The 23,022-nt window shown below is 42.2% G+C and overlaps 2 protein-coding genes across 10 annotated transcripts in view; one reads left to right on the top strand and one right to left on the bottom strand.

The window, feature by feature from the left end:
* The window catches only part of F8 (coagulation factor VIII), a 103,160-nt gene that overhangs the window by 58,215 nt on the left and 21,923 nt on the right, over positions 1 to 23,022 (top strand). For 4 of the 9 annotated variants that reach the window (XM_077106708.1, XM_077106709.1, XM_077106713.1 and 1 more), the window contains 3 exons: positions 19,951 to 20,095; positions 20,503 to 20,651; positions 22,248 to 22,424. In XM_077106708.1, the coding sequence (XP_076962823.1) occupies positions 19,951 to 20,095; positions 20,503 to 20,651; positions 22,248 to 22,424 (471 nt within the window). Of the gene's footprint in view, positions 1 to 2,471; positions 3,077 to 17,145; positions 17,444 to 19,950; positions 20,096 to 20,502; positions 20,652 to 22,247; positions 22,425 to 23,022 lie in introns of those variants that run through there. The other 5 variants (XR_013154638.1, XR_013154636.1, XR_013154637.1 and 2 more) reach the window with 4 other exon arrangements.
* H2ab1 (H2A.B variant histone 1) lies at positions 5,121 to 6,136 on the bottom strand. The gene is made up of 2 exons (XM_077107496.1): positions 5,993 to 6,136; positions 5,121 to 5,420 (listed from the first exon to the last, which is right to left on the bottom strand). Exons 1-2 carry the CDS (start codon positions 6,134 to 6,136, stop codon positions 5,121 to 5,123), a joined length of 444 nt encoding a protein of 147 aa, XP_076963611.1.

Here is a 23,022-nt window from a genome sequence, read left to right as displayed (position 1 = left end):
CTTCATTTTTATTGTAGTTTACAATATTTTGAATTATCATTATATACCCAATTCCCAACCCTCTGATTCTCCCTCCATGTCACCAAGGGCCTAAATAGGACTAAATACACTTTTCTTGTGCCTCAATACAAAAACCTTCGCCACTTTTGCTCCATAACCCCTAAATATTTTTGTTACTCAGGCCCACAGCTAGGGTTGAGGGAAGCATACCAAAAAATAGCCACTTTGCAATCAGCTGGACTAAGCTTTGAGTAGTATGCACTACTCTTTCTGGTAACTAAGAGAGTAATGTTTTGACTGATTCTATCTCACATGGACCTCTCCTGTACTTCCCATTACTTTCACACATTTGCAGTAGAAATGGATGCCCAGAATACCCCAAGAATCCCACCCATTTCAAGATGGCAACCCTCTATAATTCTCCCCCAAGAAAGTACACACACACACACACACAAATCTACCACTAAGCTATGTCCGTAAATATCACTCCAAAAGATGAGTATTGTACATAACTTCAGTATAAGGATGCATGCTTTCAAAGTTTAAGTTATATTTCAGAATTTTAAAAAATTAAAAATAACTACAAATGAGATATCTATTAAGCTGGTTTGTATAGAACTTTTGGATCAACAAGCCTTGGAAACTTGATGTTTACTTTTTATTAACATGCATTTTTTGTACATACTAATTTCATGTGCATAGTGGAATGTCATCATGCTTTGGGGAGAACAAGGACCTGCCTTGCATATATATGATTCCACAATTAAAAAGAGTTGTGCTCAGAGTTCACAAACTTGAGTTAAATAAAAGTTGCAATGTTAGATTATATGTACCTGTTGGAAGTATACTAGAACCTTGACTTCCAAGGCAAGTAGGTAACATAATTATGAATGGCTTATAATATATTTAAAGGTTTGCAAAACAAAGAATCAGCAAAGAAACAATAATGAACTGATGAGCTGCACACATTTTCATTGCAATAATCTGAGTAACAACCATATTGTTACTGAACCCAGGTTTGGAAGTTAGTCTCACAGGAAAAAAAAAAAAAAAAAAAAAAAAAAAAAAAAAAAACAACGTGTGAGAGCTGAGTGCCACAGAGAAAGAAGTTATTTTTTCAATGGTCAAAGAATGGAGGAAGTAGAGTTTGTTCATAAATAAGCTTCTCACTCCAAGGCGTTGAGGGGTTATGGATATATGATAGGAATAATGAAGAGAGGGAAAGTCTGATAAAGTACAGGAATATTCCTGTCTGTTCTGGGAATAAGCTGAGATCTTCCAGGAATATTTGTTTTCATTTCTTTCATGGTCTGTTTCTGGTCGTGGCAGCTCGTGTTGTTAGCTTTAAAAGGGAAACTGTAAGTCTAGGTCAAGTTAACCCTATGTTACAGTTTTAGACATGTGGTGCTGAGAAGAATCTCACTCAAAAACTGATGCAACAAAGGAGACAGTCACAAAGTGAAGATAGAGATGCTAAGTATGTTCATCTCATTCCAGTCATGCATGGGACATTTGCAGGCCCAAATGAAGAGTCAGTGTTTTCAGCAAAAGCAGCCTTCAGGCCCTTTAAGAGTAACTTAAGTAACCTTATCCTTATAGCACACTCAGGTGTCATCTCCAGCAAAGCCAGCTGGGAAGTAAATGTATTACCCAGTCATGTGACCTCTGAAATTAGTGATTTTAAAGTCATTAAAGAGCAAGGGAAGCTGGAAGGTTTATTTAGGTATTTTCTCAGTAATAATATGACAAATGGCCTCTGCTATAGATTGATTCATTTGTTACCCAGCATAGTCCCTACACCAGGAAAAGTATATATTTGAAATGAATGAATAAATCCTGGGACTCAAAGAATCTAGTCCTGTTTTTTGCCTCCTGACACATTGGTGAAGTAGTCTACTACATATAAGGCAAATCTCAATCTCAAGGCAGGAGTATTCAGTTTTATCATGGATTTGGGGCTATAGCAACAAGGTTCTAAGGCATAAAATGACTCCCATGAACATGTGAGATGAAACACAGGAAAAAAATTAGTGATCACCAACACACACAGAAACAGACTAAGAAATGAGCCATAAAATCATACAGCTTATTCAGAGTTGTGCAAACCCAGTGTTGTTTCCAAGTGCTCACTAGGAAAGAAAGATGGGGGTGAAAGAGAAAGAAGATTAAAAGGATTCTCATTTTTAATGTTGCAGTTTTTTGGAAGAGATAAAATGTTCTTCACTGTGATTCTATAATATTCCATTTTATTTCTTCTCCTCCATGGTAGAAAAGCACATTTAGGAGGTAACTTCAGTCAACTAAATTCCCATGGTTACAATGAGTAACAGGAGATGCAGAACCTGGATCAACGCCTTTTATTTCCCCCTAAATGCAAAGGTGGATGAATGAGGTTGACTACCAGGCAAAAAGGTCTTTGGTTAAAGTGATTATCAGACCCCCTGTCCTGAGGGGAAGATGGTTTCTTGCAGAACGAGGTGAAGGAGGTGGTTCTGCTCAGCAGTCAACAGAGGCCACATCTCCACCTGCAGTGACTTGACGGCTTCTATGTCCTTTTCGTGGGTAGCCATGACCAAGGACTGCAGCAGCAGAAAGAGCTCCTCAGGAAGCTGTCCGCTGCTCTCCTGCCCGTGGCTGTCAAAAGCTTCCCAGGAGTACTTCTCCAGAGTCTGGGCATGCTCCGGCAGAAGCTTGGCCGGAGGTGGCTGTAGGAGCAGCAGCAGCAGCACACGGGACACCTCGCAGCGCACCAGCACCTCCGAGAAGGCGCCCAGGGCGACAGGAGAGGGCAAGGCAGAGCCAGGGTTTGCGGGGAGCGGTGCGGCGGGCACCAAGGGGGTCGCGCCAGGTCCGGGTTGGGGCCCCGGCGGCTGGGGCTGAGACTGCGCCGGGGCCAGCAGGGTCTGCGGTGGTGGAGGCGGGAGCTGCTGCACGGGATGGCTGCCATGCTCCTGCGCTAGGAGCTGCATGCGCGTGAACACCGCCAGGGCGCCATTGTAGTCGCGCGCCAGAAGCTGGCAGGAGGCGGCGTCGCCCAGCGCCTGCAGAGCGGCCAAGGGCAGAAGGGGCAGCTGCAGATGGGCGGCGCGCTGGAAGTGGCCGGCGGCGGCGGCCGGCTGGCCCAAGTCGCGCAAGGCGGCGGCCAGCTCCAGACACAGGGCGGCGGCGGCGGCCGGCTGCCCCAGCTCCAGGTGCAGGCGCACAGCGGCGCCCAAGGCGCTGGCAGCCGCCTGCAGCGGCTCGCCGTAGGCGGCGGGGCAGACCAGGCGCTGACGAGCTTCGCACTCCTGCCGCAGAAACAAGCGTGCGGCCTCCGTGAGGGCCAGCGCCTCCCCAGGCCCGTGGAAGAGCGCCTGCTGGCACCGCGCCACGGCCAGCTGGCACCAGGCTGCGTAAGGCAAGCACTCCTGGGCGCGCAGTTCGCGGCCCAACTGACCGAACTGCTCGCCGGCTTCCGCAACGTTCGGCTTCCGCAGGAACCGCTTCTTCAGCTTGTTCGACACCAGCCGGTACCGGGCCAGGAAGTCCCCGGCTTCGGGACCAGGGACGACACCACCGCCGAGGCCGGACGTGGAAGCCGCCATGTTGCCAGGTCCGGGAACTTCCGGACACGCCTACGTGGGCAAAGGTCCCGGCCACGCCGCCGGCGGGCCGCGGCGTGCCGTGCGTCACGCTGCAGCGGCCTGCGGCGGCCTACCACGACCGCGCGCCTCGAAGCACACGTCTGGCTGCGGCGCCCCCGCAGTCCCCCGTCGCCCTGGTGATGTGCAAAGGTGAGAGGCAGGGCCTGGCTGGGAGGCGCGTATGCCAATCAGGGACGCGGGCGGGTCCGGGGCTGGTTTCAGTAACCGACGCGACCGGAGAGGCGTGAAGCCAGCTGCCTTTGCGAAGCGCGGGTCAGGAGGCGGGGCTTGGCCTGGCGCCGGGTTCCTACGCAAATCGAGGGTCCCGGGCAGGCGTGGCCTGGCCATCCGGGGAGCTGCTCCTGCAAATCGAGGGCGAGGGGGCGGGGCCTGGCCTCCCGTAGGCCCCCGCCAGGCAAATGCAGAGTCCCCGGCCCGGGGCATATGCAAATGGTGGCTGCGGGGCGGGGCCGGCCGGCTGTCCGCGATGTACTTACACCAATGACGGATTACGGGGCGGTCCAGACGAGGGCCTCTGCACCGAGGCGGGGTCCTGGGCTTGCGGGGCCTCTGCAGGCGCCAGCTGTTGCTAGGTTGCAGCTAGTGGCCCTCGGTTGCTAAGGGCGCCTAGCAGCTTCTCCATCTGAACGTGACCAAAGCTCAATCCATGACCCTGCTTGACCCGAGTTCCCTGTTTGTTTTTTTTCCTCCCGGGAGCCTTCCCCCCTCAGGTCTCCATCTTGCCGTCGAAGCTCCTTGCCCCGTGGGGGCCCAGCCGCGCCACTCTGGCCACCTGTCCACCCCACCGCGGCCGGTCGCCTTCAGACATGGGTCCTGTCACGACCCACGGCCCTAGTGTCGTGGCCACCCCCTTTCTGGCGACTTGGGTGGGTGGGCAGGCAGGCAGGCACGCAAGCAGGCAGGCCCTGAGTCATTCAGGGCCACGGGGAGGCGTCTTCTGTACCTCGACGCCCACCCCACAATGCCCACGCTGGCCTGCCCTTGCCACCCAGGGTCACCCCCTGCACTGCCCCTCCCACCCCCAGGAAGAAGGCAGCGGCGGCCTCCTCCTCCTCCTCCTCCTCCTCCTCCTCCTCCTCCTCCTCCTCCTCCTCTTCCTCCTCCTCCTCCTCCTCCTCCTCCTCCTCCTCCTCCTCCTTCTTCTTCTTCTCTCTCTCTCTCTCTCTCTCTCTCTCTGTCTTCTTCCTCTCTTTACTCCTCCTGCCGTCCCAGGTACCTAACGCCACAGGCCTGAAGCCCACCCCGCAGCACTCCCAGCGCCTGGCCTGGCTGTCCCCCCAACTCCAGAGGCCTGGAGACCCCCCCTGCCCCCAACACAAAGTGACTGAGGCAGGCGGAGGGTTTCTTGAAACGCTTTAATGAAAGGGCTGGCTGAAGGCACAGGCCAGGCAAGGCTGGCCGAGAGCGAGGGGGCCTGGGGCCTGGTGGACAGGTGGGCCGGTGCTTGGGCGAGGGCCCCCGAGCCAGCAGCAGCAGCTAGCGCCGGGGCTGGGCGACCTGGGAGATGGTCGTAGTCCCGAAGAGACCGCTGAGCAGCGCATTGTTGTGGACCGCCATGTCCAGGAGCTCTGGGGTGATGCGCCTCCTGGCGCTGTGACGGGCCTCGTTGCCCGCCAGCTCCAGCACCTTGGCCGTCAGGCACTCGAGGGTGGCGGCCAGGAACACGGAGGCAGACCAACTCAGGCGCTGGGCATAGCGGCCCTCCCGCAGACGGCGCTCCACCTGGCTCACGGAGAAGGTCAGCTCAGCTCGGGCGGTGCGGGAGCGGGCCTGCCTCTGGGGACGGGCCAACCCCGACGACGACCTTCCTCCTCCTCCTGTTGCTGCTGCTGCTGCTGCTGCTCCTCCTCCTCCTCCTCCTCCTCCTCCTCCTCTTGCTGTTGCTGCTGCTGCTCCTCCTCCTCCTCCTCCTGTTGCTGCTGCTGCTCCCCCTCCTCCCCCTCCTCCTCCTCCCCCTCCTCCTCGACGGCTCCTCTGCCTTGGCATGCTGGGCTCAGCTCAGGTGGACTGGGCTCCCTCTGCTCAGCTCTGCTCAGCTCTGCTCTGCTCTGCTCTGCTCAGCTTGACTCGGCTGGACTGGGCTCCCTCTGCTCAGCTCGGCTGGACTGGGCTTTGCCTGGCCCAATGTGATGCCGGTTTAGACACCAACGGTGGGTGCTTGGTGAGTGCGGCAGGTAGTCTGGGTCCAGTGCTTCAGGGCCCCGTATCCTAGCGACCCCCGGCTGCCCCCTCATTGGTCAGCAATGACGCGCTCTGGTGATGTCAGCACTCCCTGGCTGGTCCGCAGTGCATGGGCCTGGGCCTAGACGGGGCGACCAGATGGCCTCCTGGCCTCCTAGCCTCCTCACTGGCCAGGGCCCTCCCATCTTGGCACAGGAGCTCTCACTTTCTGCTGGAGGGGAGCAGTCTAGGGAAGAAGAGGAGGACTGGGGGGTGCGAGTCAGAGGCGTCAAGTATGTCCCATCACAGTGCTGTACCACCGCGAGGACCATCTACTTCCAAGAAACTTACACCGCCCCCCAGAAACACCGGGTACCCCTTAAGCTGTCGTCCCCCCCCCCCTCTTGGGTGTGCGCACCTGCACGCGCACACACATTGCTCCTGAGGGCCCCTGGCAGCCACTAACGTGCTTTCTTACCATAGAGAATAGCCTATGCTGGACGGAAACTATACGTGCAATCAGAGTTAAATGTGTGGCCTTTCGTGTCCGACTGCATTCGCTTAGCATGAGGGTTCATCCATGTTGCAGCGCGAATCAGCACTTCGTACCTTTTCACACCTGAATAATACTCCATTGTATGCATACACCACATTTTGTGTATCCACTCATCAGCTGATGGATAGCTGGGTGACTTTGACTATGGAAGAGGAAAAATTTCTCCCTACCTTGTTAGGGTATCCAACCAGGACTTAATACATTCTAACAGGGCAAGACCACACAAATTTTATTTACTAAGTTTTATATTGACATGGGAGCCCTTGCAAGAAAAATGAACACCCAGAGAAGCAGTTACAGGCAAATGTGTGTATGCTCTGTTGGACAAACTAGTAAATACTGAATACATGACAATACAGAGGGCTTGGGTCAGGATATTAAATTTTGTAAAAGTCAATAGGAAGTTAATGGTTAGTTTAACAATGTTTGTACAGGTTTTGCTTTTCCTACACTCCCCATCTCTGGTAATACAAACATCTTCTTTCCTCTGGATGCAGAAAGGATATATGAAAATATCATCTCCTTTCAGGAAAAACAAAAAAATAAGTCATAGTGCCCTTCTTTCATCTTCTGTTTTTCAGGTGCCTTTAACTGAAAATAATCAATATACCAGGATGGCATGTTTTAGGATTGTATATTTTGATCCCCTAGATCACCTAATGCTACAATGAGCATTCCCTTACAAGTTTCCATTTGAATACTTTTTCTAAGTTTTGGGCCCCCATTACTGATGAATGCATCTATTGGTTTATTTCTTTACCCTTTATTATATTTAATATGTTTGTCCAACTTTGTCATTCTTTTTAAGTCATCATTAATATCTTTAACAATGTCTTGGCATTTTCCATTGATAAGTGTCACACCTCTTTGATTAGACTTATTTCTGAATATTTTATTCTTCTTGATGCTATTTTAAGTAGAATTATTTCGTTTAATCCCAGATTTCATTTATAATGTAGAGAAATGCAACTGACTTCTGTATTTTAGTCTTGTATTTTCACTGAATTAATTTATCAACTCTAATAGTGTTTTTGTGGATTGTTTAAGATTTTCTCTACATAAGCTTATATAATATGAGAATAAGGTAGTTTTACTTCTTCTTTTCCAATGTGGATGACTTTTTCTTCTTTTTCTTGCTTACCTGCTCTTGCTAGAATTTCTAGTACAATTTTGAGTAGAAACAGTTAAGCCAGCATTGTTATCTTATTATTCATGTTAGAGGAAACTTTTCATTCTTACTCCATTGAGTATGATGTTACTTTTGCCTTTTATCACATTGACAAATTTTCCTTTTTCTAGTTTGATTAGGGTTTTTAATCATGAAACTCTGTTCAATTTTATGAAACAATTTTTCTGCCCCAACATAGATGAACTTATGGGTGTTTCCACCTAGATTTTACTAATGTGTGGTTAACAGATTAATTTCTTATATTTAATCACCATGCATTCCTGGGAAAATTTCCACTTAAGCAAAGAAAAAAATCTTAGTAATATGCTGCTGGATTTGGTTTGTTCTTATTTGGTTGAGGATTTTTAAATCTATATCCATTAGAAATATTGGTTTGTAATTTTTTTCTTTGTGATGTATTTGTTTGACTTTTATATCCAGATAATGCTGGCCTCATACTATGAGTTAGGAAGTTTTCTCTCTTTTAGAAGCATTTGGGAAGGATTTATATTAATCTTTCTTTAAACATTTAGTATAGTTCACTAGTGAAGCCTCCTAACACAGTGCCTGGCACATAATACATGAAATCTAGGACTTGTGTAGTGATTAACTCTTTGTTGGTTTAATACATTGTCTTCCCAAGCAGGTTTCTAATCCAGGCACAAAAATTGAGTAACAAATGAAGGGAAAGTCAATATATACAGTGCTTTAAGTGTTGTTTTTTTCCTAGAATAGCAAGTTATCCCTTTCTGGGTCAGACTATGTATTTGTTGTTTTAATCAGTAAGAAATAAAATTGAGGCCACCAAAAGCTTCCAGTGCTTGCTTATGTAGGAGATGACCAGACAGAGGAAATAGGTGGTCTTCTGCAAGGGCCAAGTCTAAAGGCCATTTTAAAAAAGCCAGGTTTCCCTCTAAATGTACAGGAAAACAGGGGAAAATAAGAAAATCCTTGGTGAGTCTTTAAAGTCCTATAATTTATATATGTGATTCATCCTATCTTAACACAAAAATGCAGATATATTTACAACAAGGAAAGCTGTGATTTCAGATATAACTTTTTTAGGAACAATGCCATACACTTGTTAGTATTTTCTGTTTTATAGGATCAAAAATTGTTGCCTGGCAGAACAATTTTTAAAAGTTTCCCTAACACTGAAACTCCAAAGTACACTCCTGGTTTTATTCATATTGTTTGATATTTAAGCAAATACAAAATCTCAGATATTCTATGAGAGAGTACATTTTCAGCTTTTCTAATGCTATATGCCATGGTTAAATCTTGGCCTTATGAATTGGTATTACTAGCATATTTCTCAAACTGTGTTCCAGTTGTCTTCAACATGGCATATACTTTTCTGCAGATACCAAGCATGTAAAAATAAATAAATAAATAAATAAACAAACAAATAAATAAATAAAAGACAATACTTGGGAATCAATATAACAAAAGAGGTGAAAGATCTCTACCATGAAAACTATAGAACACTAAAGAGAGAAATTGAATATCTTAGAAGATGAAAATACCTCCCATGCTCTTGGATAGGCAGAATTAATATAGTTAAAATGGCCATATTACCAAAACTATTATACAGATTTAATGCAATTCAAATTAAAATCCCAATGACATTCTTCATAGAACTAGAAAAAGTAATCATGAAAAACATTTGGAAAAATAAGAGACCCAGAACAGACAAAGCAATCCTCAGCAAAAAGAGTGAAGCAGGAGGCATCAGCATACCAGACCTTAAACCATACTATAGAGCAATAGTAACAGAAATAGCATGGTATTAGTACCAAAACAGACATATAGACCAATGGTACAAAATAGAAGACCCAGAGACAAACCTACATAAATATGGTTCTCTTTACTAGACAAAAGTGCCAAAACTTACAATGGAGAAAAGATAGCCTCTTCAATAAATGGTGCTGGGAAAACTAAACCTTTATCTCTCACCCTGCACAAAAGTCAACTCAAAGTGAGTTAAAGACTTAGGCACTAGAACAGAGACCCTGTGCCTAATAAAAGAAAAAGAAGGCTCAAATCTTCATCAGGTTGGCTTAGGATATGAGTTCCTTAACAAGACTCCTAAAGCATAGGAAGTAAAAATAAGAATTAATGGGGGCTGGGACTGTGACTCAGTGGCAGAGCACTTGCCTAGCATGTGTGAGGCACTGGGTTTGATCCTCAGGACCACATTTTAAAAAAAAAAAAGTAAATAAAATGAAGTTAACGAATAAATGGGATGGATTCAAACTAAAAAGCTTCTTCTCAGCAAAGGAAACAATAAATAATGTGAAGAGAGCCTACAGAATGGGAGAAAATCTTTACCACATGCATATCAGACAAAGCACTAATCTCCAGGATATATAAAGAACTCAAAAGACTTTACACCAAAAAAACCAAACAACCCAATCAATAAATGGGCTAAGAAACTGAACAGACACTTCTCAGAAGAAGAAATACAGTTGATCAATAAACATATGAAAAAGTGTTCATCATCTCTAGCAATCAGAGAAATGCAAATCAAAACTAATCAAAGATTTCATCTCACTCCAGTCAGAATGGTAATTATCAAGAAGACAAGCAATAATAAGTGTTGGCAAAGATGTGGGGGAAAAGGTACACTCATACATTGGTGATGAGATTTCAAGTTGGTGCAACCACTTTGGAAAGCAGCATTGAGATTTCTCACAAAATTTGGAATAGAACCACCATTTGACCCAGCTATCCCACTCTTCAGTTTATACCCAAAGGACTTAAAATCAGCCTACTACAAGAGACACAGCCACATCAATGTTTATAGCAACTCAATTCACAATAGCTAAACTATGGAAGTAACCTAGATGCCCTTCAAGAGATCAATGGATAAAGAAAATATGGTGCAGGGGCTGGGGATGTGGCTCAAGCAATAGCGCGCTCGCCTGGCATGCGCAGGGAGCTGGGTTCCATCCTCAGCACCACATAAAAATAAAAAAATAAAGATGTTGTGTCCACTGAAAACTAAACATAATTATTGAAAAAATTCTCTCTCTCTCTCTCTCTCTCTCTCTCTCTCTCTCTCTCTTTCTCTTAAAAAAATAAGGTGTATATACACAATGGAATGAGTCTTTTTTAAACAATATCTTTATTTTATTTTTATGTGGTGCTGAGGATTGAACCCAGTGCCTCATGCATGGTAATTGAGCGGTCTACCTCTGAGCCACAACCCCAGCCTGGAATATTAGTCTTCAAGGAGAAATTATGGCATTTGTCAGTATATGGATGGATCTGGGGCAGGAGAGTAGGGAAGAGTGAAGGTACTTAGGATTGTGCAGAGGAGAGTCAGGGGAGGGGTGGGATTATGGGGATGGCAAGGATGGTAGAAAGAGACATTATCTCCCTATGTACATGTATGATTACCCTACTGGAGTGACTCTGCACCATGTACAGCCAGAGGAAGGAGAAGTTACACTCCATTTGCGTACAATATGTCAAAAAGCATTCTACTGTTAAAAAAAAAAAAAGATCCTGAACCCCACATGTTGGATACTAACATGCATCTCATTAATTTGTACACAGTGTATCATGATTATAATATATGATTATTCAGTGAACATGAGAGTGTAGACATACTAATTTCATTTCTGTTGGATATACCCACAAGTAGGATTGCTGGAGATCATATGGTAGTTCTGTTTTTATTTTTATTTATTTATTTATTTATTTTTTTGGAGAAGTGGCAATACTGTTGGGCTGGGGTTGTGGCTCAGTAGTAGAGTGCTCGCCTAGCAGGCACGAGGCACTGGGTTCAATCCTCAGCACCACATAAATGTAAAATAAAGATATGGTGTCCACCTAAAACTAATAAATATTAAAAAAAGAAGTGGCAATACTCTTTTCCATAATGGCTGGATTAATCTATAGTCCCACCAAGAGTGTACAAAGGTTTCTCTTTCTCCACCAATACCCATTATCTTTTATTTTATTTTATTTTATTTATTTATTTATTTATTTATTTATTTATTTATTTATTGACTTTTGGTACCAGAGATTGAACTCGGGGGCACTTGACCACTGAGTGACATCCCCAGCCCTTATTTGTATTTTATTTAGAGACAGGGTCTTACTGAGTTGCTTAGCACCTTGTTAAATTTCTGAGGCTGGCTTTGAACTTGTGATCCTCCTGCCTCAGCCTCCTGAACTGCTGGGTTTACAGCCAAGTGCCACCAGGCACTAATTACATTTTGTCTTTTTAATAGCTATCTAACGGGTTTAAGAGGATATTTCTTTGTGGTTTTAATTTCCATTTTCCTGAATAATAGTGATGTTGAACACCTTTTTATATATCTTTAGGGCTTTTGTATATCTTTTGAGAAATGATTATTCAGGGCTCTCTTCTGTTTTTAATTGAAATTTTTCACCCACGTCCCACAGTGGTGATGGAATTTGGATCTCCTCTGTGTGAGGTAGGCTGGCTGCAAAATTAAGCTAAGAAAAAGAAGTGGTGAAGAAACCACACTACACAGGAAGTAATTTTGGAAAGTGGTGGCAGGACTGCTCTGTGACCTTAGGGGTCAAGTTCCACACTGGAAAGAGCTCAAAAGCCAGAGTTTGCTTTATTTCTCTGGGGGAACTTCAAAGGCTTTCTACAGAACGTTCTTCACCAAATAAGGTAGGAGGTAGGCTGTCCAGTTTCCAGTGGGTCATCCCAATTCCACAGCTCCAACAGCAGCCTTCCTAGACCAGCGAAGATTGAAGTCATGTGCATTGCATAATCCATTGAGAGGGGCCACAAAAAGTGTGCAATGCCAGACCAAAATCTCCTTGGCTCAAGGCCAAGTGAAGACATTAAAGCTCAGGAGTGGATTCCCACAGGAATTATTTGTTGTATTTTGTTTTTGCTATTGAGTTGTTTGGATATTAATCCTCTCCTAGTCCATTTTCCATCACTATTATTGAATATCACAGCCTGAATAATCCATAAATAAAAGGTATTTATTTCTTACAATTCAGGAGAATGATAAGTCTGAGATCAAAGGGCTGCATCTGGTGAGGACTTTCTTGCTCTGTCATAACATCGTAGAAGTTACCACATAGTGAGAGGGTATGAGTGTGAGTGCATGCATGTGATGAAAGGAAGGAGAGAGCAGTGGGTGGGAGGGAGGAAGAACTCATTCTTTATCAAAATCCTCACATACTAGTGTCACGAGTAGTTTCTACAACTCAGTCTGAGGCACAGTTAGAGTCATTCAAATCTGTTTTATTAATGTTCATCACACTTCAGACACACATCCTAAATCTAAGTCCTAACTGAGTCTACACCCATGGGTCCCAGGCAACACCTGTGACATGTCTTAAGTCCAGGTCACTGGAACTTGATCCGGGCTGGAGGAATCTGCTATGGGGGAACAACAGTGACAGAGGTCTTGATCTATTTGTCTGGGTCTTATTTGTCCTGTTGGCCCCAGAATTCTGGATTTTTAAGTCCTAGTTCGGTTGTGCTTGCAGCTGATAACTGAGTGAGGTCTGGGATCTATGCCTGGGTGTAGACTTTTACATCACTAACTTAAATCTATCTAAGTTTTGCAGTTTACATTGCATCATGGACATAGTGCTTACAGTCTTTATCTAACACACACACTAATTAATATACTCCACAGTCAATAATCTTATAACATTTTGTGGTACTCTTAATTTTCAACATGTGTTTTAGAGAAGACATTCATACCATAGCAAAGCTCTTATCAGACATTTGGATTGAAAATATTTTCTCCTTTTCCTATAAGTTTTCTTTTATCTCTGTAGATTGTTTTGTTTTCAAAAGTTTTTTAGTTCAATACAATTCTGTTTGTCTCTTTTTGCTTTTATTGCCTTGTTTTGGGTGTGATATGCAGTAATAATTATTATTATATAATTCATAATATGTAATAATATAATGTGTATATTGTTATTAAATATTATTAATAGTAATATTTCCCAGAACAATGTCAAGGAGCTTTTAAAAAAAATATTTATTTTTTAGTTGTAGTTGGAAATAATACCCCTTTTTTAAAAAAAAGTTATTTACCCTAATTTGTTATACATTTTTGATGGGGACTGAAGTGCCCAATGAGACAAAAGAAGTGACTCGGGGGATCCAAAGCTTGGTGCAGCTAAGAACGTTTATTATTGGCAAGGACAGCATTTTAAAATTTACAGTGGGTTCTCAACTGTGGAATACAACCTTGAGGTTAGGCAGACAAAATACTAAAATATCTTTTTTAAAATAATGCTACATTTACATTTATTTCCTTAGTCTTTATCCAAGGTTTATACTAGCCGCTAAGCATAAGATAACAGGAACATTCCCCAAATAACTCCACCCCAAGGAAAAGACATGAAGCAAATCCACAGTCTCAAGAGGAAGTTGTGGCAAGTCTGCTCCTGTTAACTGAGCATGTCCTGAGAACAGTCTGCTATTCTTGCTTGCTCTGGCCTGCCAAGATCTCAGAGGACATTAACTCTTTAACATCTGTAGCTCCAGCACAAGTCCTCAAGATCTCAGACAACTCTATCAATACATGACAGCAGAATACATTTCAATTCATAGTACACATACAGAACACAATTTTTCATGTCTCTGGTTGTACACAAAGTAGAGTCACACTATTTCTTCTTCATACATGTACTTAGGGTAATGATGTCCATCTCATTCCACCATCTTTCCTACTCCCATGCCCCCTCCTTTCCCTCCCCCGCTTTGCCCTATTTAAAGTTCCTCCATTCCTTGATACTCCATCCACCCCATTATGGATCAGCATCCTCATATCAGAGAAAACATTTGGCATTTGTTTTTTGGGGATTGGATAACTTAGCATAATATTTTCCAACTGCATCTTTTATTAATTAATTCATTCATCCATTCATTTATTTATATGTGGTGCTGAGGATTGAACCCAGGGCCTCACACATGCTAGACAAGCGCTCTACCACTGAGCCACAACCCTAGCTCTTGTTTATTTTTAATGTGGTGCTGAGGATTAAACTCCGTGCCTCATGTGTGGTAGGCAAGCACTTTACCACTGAGCTACAGCACCAGCCCAGTAAGCTTTTATCCTATGTTTTCTTCTAGAAGTTTTATAGTTTCAGGTCTTATTTATTAAGTTTTCCATCCATTTTGGGTTGATTTCATGTATGGTATGAGAAAAGGGACCAATTTTTTTCTATATGTAGATATTTTGTATTCCCAAAACTGTTTATTGAAGAATTTATCTTTTTTCATTGTATGTTCTGGGCATCCTTGTTAAAAATCTTTTGACAGTAAGTGCATAAATTTTTTTGTGTTCTCTGTTCCATTGATTAATAACATCTATTTTAATGACAATAGTGTACTGTCATAATTACTATAGGCTTGTAATATATATTGAAATCAGGATGTATGACACCTGTAAGTTTTTTTCTTGCTCCATATTTCTTTGACTTTCAGGGTCTTTTGTGGTTCCACATGAATTTTATGATTTCCCCCCTATTTTTGTAACAAAATGTTGTTGGGATTTTGATAGGGATTTTAATGAATCTATAGATTAGGTAGTATACATCCTAACAAGAGAAATTCTCCTGATCCATGAATATGGGATCTCTTTTACTTATCTATGTTGTCTTTAATTTCCATTATAATAGATGTTGAATTTTGTCAAATGCTTTTTATGTACCTATTGAGATAATTGTGATGTTTTTATGTTTTATTATTTTAAAGCAGCATATCATGTTGTTGAGTTGTACATGTTGAATCACCTTTGCATTGTAAGGATATATCCCAGTTCATGCATTATAATTATTTTAATGTGTTGTCAAATTTAGTTTATAGTGGTTCTTTTTTTTAGAGAGAGAGAGAGAGAATTTTAATATTTATTTTATAGTTTTCGGCGGACACAACATCTTTGTTTGTATGTGGTGCTGAGGATCGAACCCAGCCCGCACGCATGCCAGGCGAGCGCGCTACCGCTTGAGCCACATCCCAGCCTTATAGTGGTTCTTGATTGAAGTTGTCTGCATACATATCATTAGGGATTGTGTTGTTGTTTAGTGTGTTTTTATTTCAAGTAGAAGGCAGGTATGGGAGTAGCAAACCTCTTTAGTGATTGAGTTTGGATGTCTTTACATATTCTTTATTGTTAAAGGACAGTTTTCAAGAAAAGTATTCTTGGCAGGATTTGTTTGTTTCAGTACTTTGAATATATCATCCTGCTCTTTCCTGGCCTGCAATATTTCTGCTGAGAAATGTACTGTAATTTATGAAAGGTCCCTTATATATGATAAGTAAGTTTTATCTTGCTGTCAAATTTTTGTTTGTTTTTTGATAATTTAATTTTTTGATGTTGACTTTTGTAATGTGATTAAAATAAATATTTATAACAGGACAAAGACTATCAGTAATAAAACCTCTGGATTTTATTAATTGAGATGTGCATTTCCCACCCTATATTTGGAAAGTTTGTAAAGTTCTCATCCACTCATCCATTATTTTTTATTCTTGTCCTTTTCCTTTTTTTTTTTTTTTTTGAGAATGTAAGTATATTTTATTGTCAGAGGATGTTATTTGTTGAATTTCCCTATTGTCATTAGTGAAAGAAAAGTGGCGCAGGACTAATCACACACACCCCTGGGATAGGAAGTGGTTTCATTGTCAGGAGCTTGAGAAGGCTGCTGTGTGCAGAGAGAGGGACAGCAGCAGCAAGGAGGGAGAGCAGCAGCAACTCCCCTTTAATGTTATCTTTTCGAGACTGGAATCATGGCTGTGGGCTAGGCATGGGATTAGTCCTGACAGATTTGGGATTAGTCTTGACAGACAAAGTAAGCATCTCCTGATATTGTAGAAGGCAAGTTTGTTTCTTGGGAACACAGACAGGCAGTTTTCCTATCTCTCAGAGGAGCACAGGGAAACTGGCATCTCCCTTTATCTTCTCAAGGAGAGAACAGGGAGAGGCCAGCACATCTGCAGGACAGTAGGTTTTATTTCAGGCTAGTTTCTATTTCTTGGGAATAAGAACAATATTCATAAAGTAAGAATAGGGGAAAGGAAATGGCTGCAATTATGGTAACAATTGTGTAGCTCCCACAGAATGTTTACAAAATAGTTGCCTCTTGGAGAGACAGAAGCTAACCAAAAAAGAAAACAATTACATTCCAAATCTGCATTCTCTTTTTAAGTATGAATCATCATATACTCTGGATTACAAAGTAATTCCTGGAATGGTTTTCTTCATCACATGTCACATAATTTCACCAACAACATAGAAAAGGTCCATACTGATCCATGGGATCAGAACTGAAATGTACACAAACTGATCTAAATATGTATCAAGTAGTAAGGGCGCCTACCAAGCTCTTGGGAAGGACAAAACTCACGTTCTACCAACTGTGGGCTCTGTGTAACCATCCAGGCTGGTGCTCAGTAGACAAAGAGCAGCTCCCCAACCACAGAAAAGGAAACCCAAAGCCCCCGTGTGGAGGCGGGGGTGAGGGTTTTCCAGGCGCCAGAACTCTTAAGGCCAGAGCTCACGAAGGATGGTGGAGACTGAAGAATGGCCCACCATAGTCCTCCCCTCAAACCCTTTTGCCCCCACAACCTGGCCTCTGTACCCACCTGTCCGCAGGTCTCTCTGTTCTCCTTCCCACTGCAGCCAGGTTGGCACTGCCAGGTGTAATATGGCAGCGCAGGAACGATGATCCCAGGGCTGGGGATGAGGGAAAACCTGGATACAGTACCTTGTCATGTTGGCGCTGAGGCATGATGTGTGCCTAGAGAAGTTGGGTGTGGTACCATCTTGTTGCTGGGACTCCGGGAGACTGTCAGCACAGGTCGGTAGCATCCCCCTTTTTTTCTTCATGCTGGTTCTCTCTTTGGAACTCTATTCCATTATTTCTTTAAATAACCTTCTTTTGTCCTTTTTCTCAACTTTTAAGACTCCTATAATCTCAATTATTTTGCTTGATAATATCTCATAAGTCCCATATGCTTTCTTCACTGTTTCATTTTTATTTCTTTTTTGTTCCTCTAAATGAACAATTTTAAGTCATCTGTATTCAAGTGTATTAATTTCATCTTTTGCAACATTACATGTGTTCTCAAAAGCCGCTTTTAAATTTTTCTGTACAGTCAATATTTCAGTTTGGTTCTTTTTCATAGTTTTTATTTCTTTATTAAACTTCTCATTTTGTTCATATATTCCTGATTTTCTTAATTATCTGTGCTCTCTAGTCTCTTATATCATCAAATTAATTCTTCTTCTTCTCTTTTTTTTTTTTTTTTTTTTTTTTTGCTGGTACTTGGGTTTGATCCCAGGACTGTGATCATGTAAGCAAGACAAACAAGCACTTTCTCACTGAGCTACATCCCCCAGCCCCTCACTGAACTTCTTTGAACAATTATCTTGAATTCTTTGTTAAAAAATTCATAGAGGGGCTGGAGTTGTGACTCAGTGGTAGAGCGCTTGTCTAGCACTCATGAGGCACTGGGTTCAATCATCAGCACCATGTAAAAAAACAAAAATGAAATAAAGATATTGTGTCCACCTACAACTAAAAAATGAATATTAAAAAAATAATTCATGGATTTTTATTTTGTTAGCACTGATTACTGGAGTTTTATCAGTTTCCTTTGATGGTACTATGTTTGCCACATTCTTTATGATCTATATAGCCTTGTAGTGATACATGTACATTTGAATGGTTTCTTCTGAATCTACAGTAGGATCCTCAGACAGTAGGCCTGTTACTAGGACTATACCTCCTGCTGGGTCCCTAAATAAATAGAACTGCCTGTGGACCATGGTGGAGCAGATCTGGAACTAGATCACAGTACTGCTTCAGGGTCCCCTGATCAGCAGGCCTGTTTTTAGGGAAACAAATGAATATGACTCCCACTAGGTCTATGTATAGACAGAATTTCCTCCAGACTGTAGTAACACCAGTACTGGAGCTGGGTCACAACACTGATTCTGGGTCCATGTTCAGGTCCACTTCACAGGCCTTTTTCTGGGGGCATGGACTAACATAGCTTCCACCAGTTTCCTGGGCAAGCAGAAGTACCTTCACACTATAGTAGTACATGGCTAGAGCTGAGTCACAGGTCTGTTTGAAAATCCACAATTGGTGGGCCTCTGTACTAGTCCATTTTCTGTTATTATCACAAAATGCCAGAAGCTACAAACTTTATAAATAAAATACTTTATTTAGCTCATAGTTCTGGAGGTTCAGTGGCCTGGCTTATCTCTGATGACCAAAATTACAAATAGCATCACAGTAGTAGGAGTGGTATATGAGAGGTAAAGATGTGACAATATGAGAAACCAGTGAATAATTCAGGGGCCAGGCTTGTTCAGCCATAACAACTCAGCCTTGTGAGAATAACAGGGATCTCATGAAAACTACCTTAATCCCTTCCAAAAGCAATGTCCCCAGTGACTTCCCACTAGGCTCCCACTCTAAAAGGCTCTGCCACTTCTTAGTATCACCACACTAGGGACCAAGCTTCCAACACATGAACCCTTGGGACAAACCACTTCCAAACCCTAGACACGTTTACTGGAAATGCTAGTGGAAAATGACCCTACCAGGTCCCTGAGTGAATGGAACTTGTGTCAAGACCACACACAAGTGGGTCCGAAGCTCAATCCACAGGGGTTAGCCTGCTTCTGAGTTTGTAGCCAAGATGAAGGTCTGCCTTATAAAAGGAGCCATACTTGGTTTGGGGCTAAATGTGGCTCTTTAACCTTTACCTGATTCCCAAGACTCTCCCAAAGGTACTTTTATCCACAGATAACTGCCAAATCATTGTTCCTTTGTGGGAAATGACAATTAAGGACCTCCTGTTCTACCAACTTACTGATGTAACTCTCCTGATAATGCATGTCTTTTTGCTCCCAGTTGATACCATGTTGGAGTACAAAACCATAAATGGCTTTCTCAACTTCTTTTATGAGTCTTTTACAGAGACCCAAGGTAGAAAATGGCTTCATTGTCCCCAAAGAAGACCTAATCTTGTTCCACTCTTCTACCTGATGCTTTTCTCCTTCATGTGTATTATCCTAACATCTGTCTAGACAGCCTTGTATTTTTTTTTTTTTTTTGGTACTGGGGATTGAACCCAGGGACACTTGGCCACTGAGCCACACCCCCAGCCCTATTTTGTATTTTATTTAGATACAGGGTCTCACTGAGTTGCTTAGCACCTTGCCATTGCTGAGGCTGGCTTTGAACCCAAGATCCTCCTGTCTCAGTCTCCTGAGCAAGTGAGATCACAGGCATGCACCACTGTGCCCTGCTACCAGCCTTGTTTTAATATATTTGATAGTATTGACAGATGTACAAGGCAAAATTAGAAGAAAGATGTCAATGGGAGGAACTGCTTTTCACTTTGTATTCACTTTCCATGTATTTGTGATAATCTCTCCCAATAGGTTTTCTTTGGCAATGTGGATTCATCTGGGATAAAACACAATATTTTTAATCCTCCAATTATTGCTCGGTATATCCGTTTGCACCCAACTCATTATAGCATCCGCAGCACCCTTCGAATGGAGTTGATGGGCTGTGATTTAAACAGTAAGTGCCAAGTCATCTCGTATCCTTTCCTTTCCCAGCCCTAGGTAGGATGACTAATTGTTCTTGTTATCCTGGGACTAAAAGGAGGGGTTCTCTGTCAGGAAACAGAACTCTCAGTAATAAAACCAGTACTATCCTAAGAAAACCCAGGAATTTGTTACCCTAACCATGGGATTTCCCCCCAAGGTAACCACCTCCTGTAATTCTGTTAATAAGGAAACTCAATGCCAAACAGCTAAAGAGAACTGTCCAGAAAACAGGAACATGCTAACAATAAGGGAATTTGTGCAAAAGCTAATGCCTGGGAAATGATTATGATGATAGTGGCCCTAGATATTAGAGGTAGTCCAATGGAACCGAGGCTGCAGCCTGTCTTTGTGATAACATTCTCCTTTGACTTCTTTGAGGTTGCAGCATACCATTGGGAATGGAGAATAAACTAATATCAGATGCACAGATTACTGCCTCATCCTACTTTACCAATATGTTTGCCACTTGGTCTCCTTCACAAGCCCGGCTTCACCTTCAGGGAAGGACTAATGCTTGGAGACCTCAGGTAAAAGGAAACATATCTACCTTTTAACTGATATAGAGCAAGGGGTAGGAGTTGGGAAAACTGGTGGAAATGCTTGATTTTTCAAATATTGTTCCTAAAAAGTGTCTAGGAAGATTGACTATGGGCAGACACCCCTACAGGCATGTAATGGATATGGTACATGATTTCGCATAGATGCATTGGGGAGAAATGATCCTTAATTGGACCTCCTGGAAGAAGAATCTGTATCCAGTACTAGGCAAATATCTTTAAAAAAAAGTCGAGCTGGGGTTGTAGCTCAATGGTAGAGTGCTTGCCTAGTATGTGTGAAGCACTAGGTTTGATTCTCAGAACCACATTAAACAATAGATAAATAATAAAATGAAGACATTGTGTTCATCTATAAGTAAAAATATTAAAAATACAAGTAGCTAAAGTCTAGTTTTACAGATAAATATCAACAATTAACTTTCTTTCCAGGTTTCTGAATACATCAGAGGAAAAGTTTATAGTCATATGTACTTCATTGGGAACATATATTTTCCCGAGCCACCCAGTTCAGTCACTGAGTTGAGTGTGTGTGCATGTACTGGGGATTGAACCCAGGGCCTTGTGCATGTGAGGCAAGCACTTTATCAACTGAGCTATATCCCAGCCCTACTTAGTTGCTTTTTTAGGGGAGGGAATAGAATTGTCTCTGCTCCTCCAGGGATTTATTTTATTTTATTTATTTATTTTTTCTGTATTTGTTGAATTGGTCATATTTTATTTTCATTTAAATCTGTTAATGCCATGGATTACATTACAAAAATTCTTATACTTAAATATCATTCCCTTTTAGAAAAAATCCCTATGGATCCTCAGACATGACATTTTTGCATATTGCTAGATTCCCTTTTTTATCTTTTGATTAGGATTTTTAGAAACTATGCTCATTAAATGGATGAATTTGTACTTTTTCTTTCCTTTCTCATATGGTTTAGCAACAATTTGATGAATTAAGATGGGAAGTTCTTTTTTTTTCTTCTTCTTTTTTTTTTAAATTTTTTTGGTACTGTGAATTGAACCCAGGGGTGCACTTTATCACTGAGTCATGTCCCCAGTCCATTTTGGTTTTTATTTTAAGAGAGGATTTCACCAAGTCTCTTAGGAGGTGGCTAGTCACCCAGGGATTTATTTTAAACAAAATAGTTTGCATACTACACTGCCAAACTTTTATACTCTAGTCAGTCTACATATGGCTTTTTTTAATATTTATTTTTTAGTTGTAGCTGGACACAGTACCTTTATTTTATTGTTTGTATGTGGTGCTGAGGATTGAACCCAGGGCCTCGCACGTGCTAGGTGAGCACTTTACCGCTGAGCCACAACCCCAGCCCCTATATATGACTTTTATAATCATTCAGAATTTACCGAGCACTTATTAAGTAGATGACCCTGATGACACAGGGATTAGTAAGAAAAATTTTGGCTCTCAAGTTTCTTAGTCAAATAAGGGAGACCAATAAACTATAAGATGTAGAGTGGTAAGTGCTGGATAAGGCTAAAAAAGAAATTATGGATTTCTGGAGGCAAATGATAACCAATAGAATACTAGTCCAGTATCACCTTCTTTAGGTAAATAATCCAAAAGAGTGGCTGCAAGTGGACTTCCAGAAGACAATGAAAGTCACAGGAATAATCACACAAGGAGTGAAATCTCTTCTTACCAGCATGTTTGTGAAGGAGTTCCTTATCTCCAGCAGTCAAGATGGCCATCATTGGACTCTCTTTTTACAGAATGGCAAAGTAAAGGTATGGTGTTCTCACAAGAAAGACAGAAAACCTCTCTTAGAGCTTGACATTTAGATATATGACCAGGTTTATATGTGGCTAAAATTTCAGGGTAAAATTAATCAGTACCTATAATAACAGGATGCTATAAAGGGTATTGTAGGAGAATACAGTGACTCTTAGAAAGAAAAATTTCAACTAAAGGAAGTGTAGAGCCAAGAATTGATTTTTCTCGTGGAGGTTGACATCAACCAGGATGATGACAAGAATTAGAGGACTAAACAATGAGAGCTATTTAGGAAATGCTTAATTATGCCTGTATACTCATCAGCAACCCATATTCCTAAGCCTTATTGACATTTAAGTTTAGTGATCCAGATGGTCTTCAATTTTGATATGGATTTGCTTAATAAGTCAACACACACTCGTAAGCATGAGAAAGTCTTACTATCCAGTGAGTAATGGAAAAAAGAATAGTTCATATCTGTGGTATTTTAAATATTCCTTTTTACTAAGAATTAACCATGATGTTATGTGTTATTCATCTTTCTGGTACTATAACAAATGTCTGAGTAATAAACTTTTAAAAATAAAAGGTTTAGAACATGTGACAACAGCT

The sequence above is a fragment of the Callospermophilus lateralis genome, chromosome X (assembly GCF_048772815.1).
Source record: "Callospermophilus lateralis isolate mCalLat2 chromosome X, mCalLat2.hap1, whole genome shotgun sequence".
In the NCBI taxonomy this organism is placed as follows: domain Eukaryota; kingdom Metazoa; phylum Chordata; class Mammalia; order Rodentia; family Sciuridae; genus Callospermophilus; species Callospermophilus lateralis.
This window is presented reverse-complemented; position numbering and strand designations above follow the sequence as displayed.

Coding starts and splice junctions, on each gene's coding strand:
- H2ab1 (XM_077107496.1), bottom strand. CDS start 6,136: ATGGTCCTCGCGGTGGTACAGCACTGTGATGGGACATACTTGACGCCT. Junction 5,421..5,992: donor AGATGGGAGGGCCCTGGCCA/GTGAGGAGGCTA, acceptor GCCCGTCCCCAG/AGGCAGGCCCGCTCCCGCAC.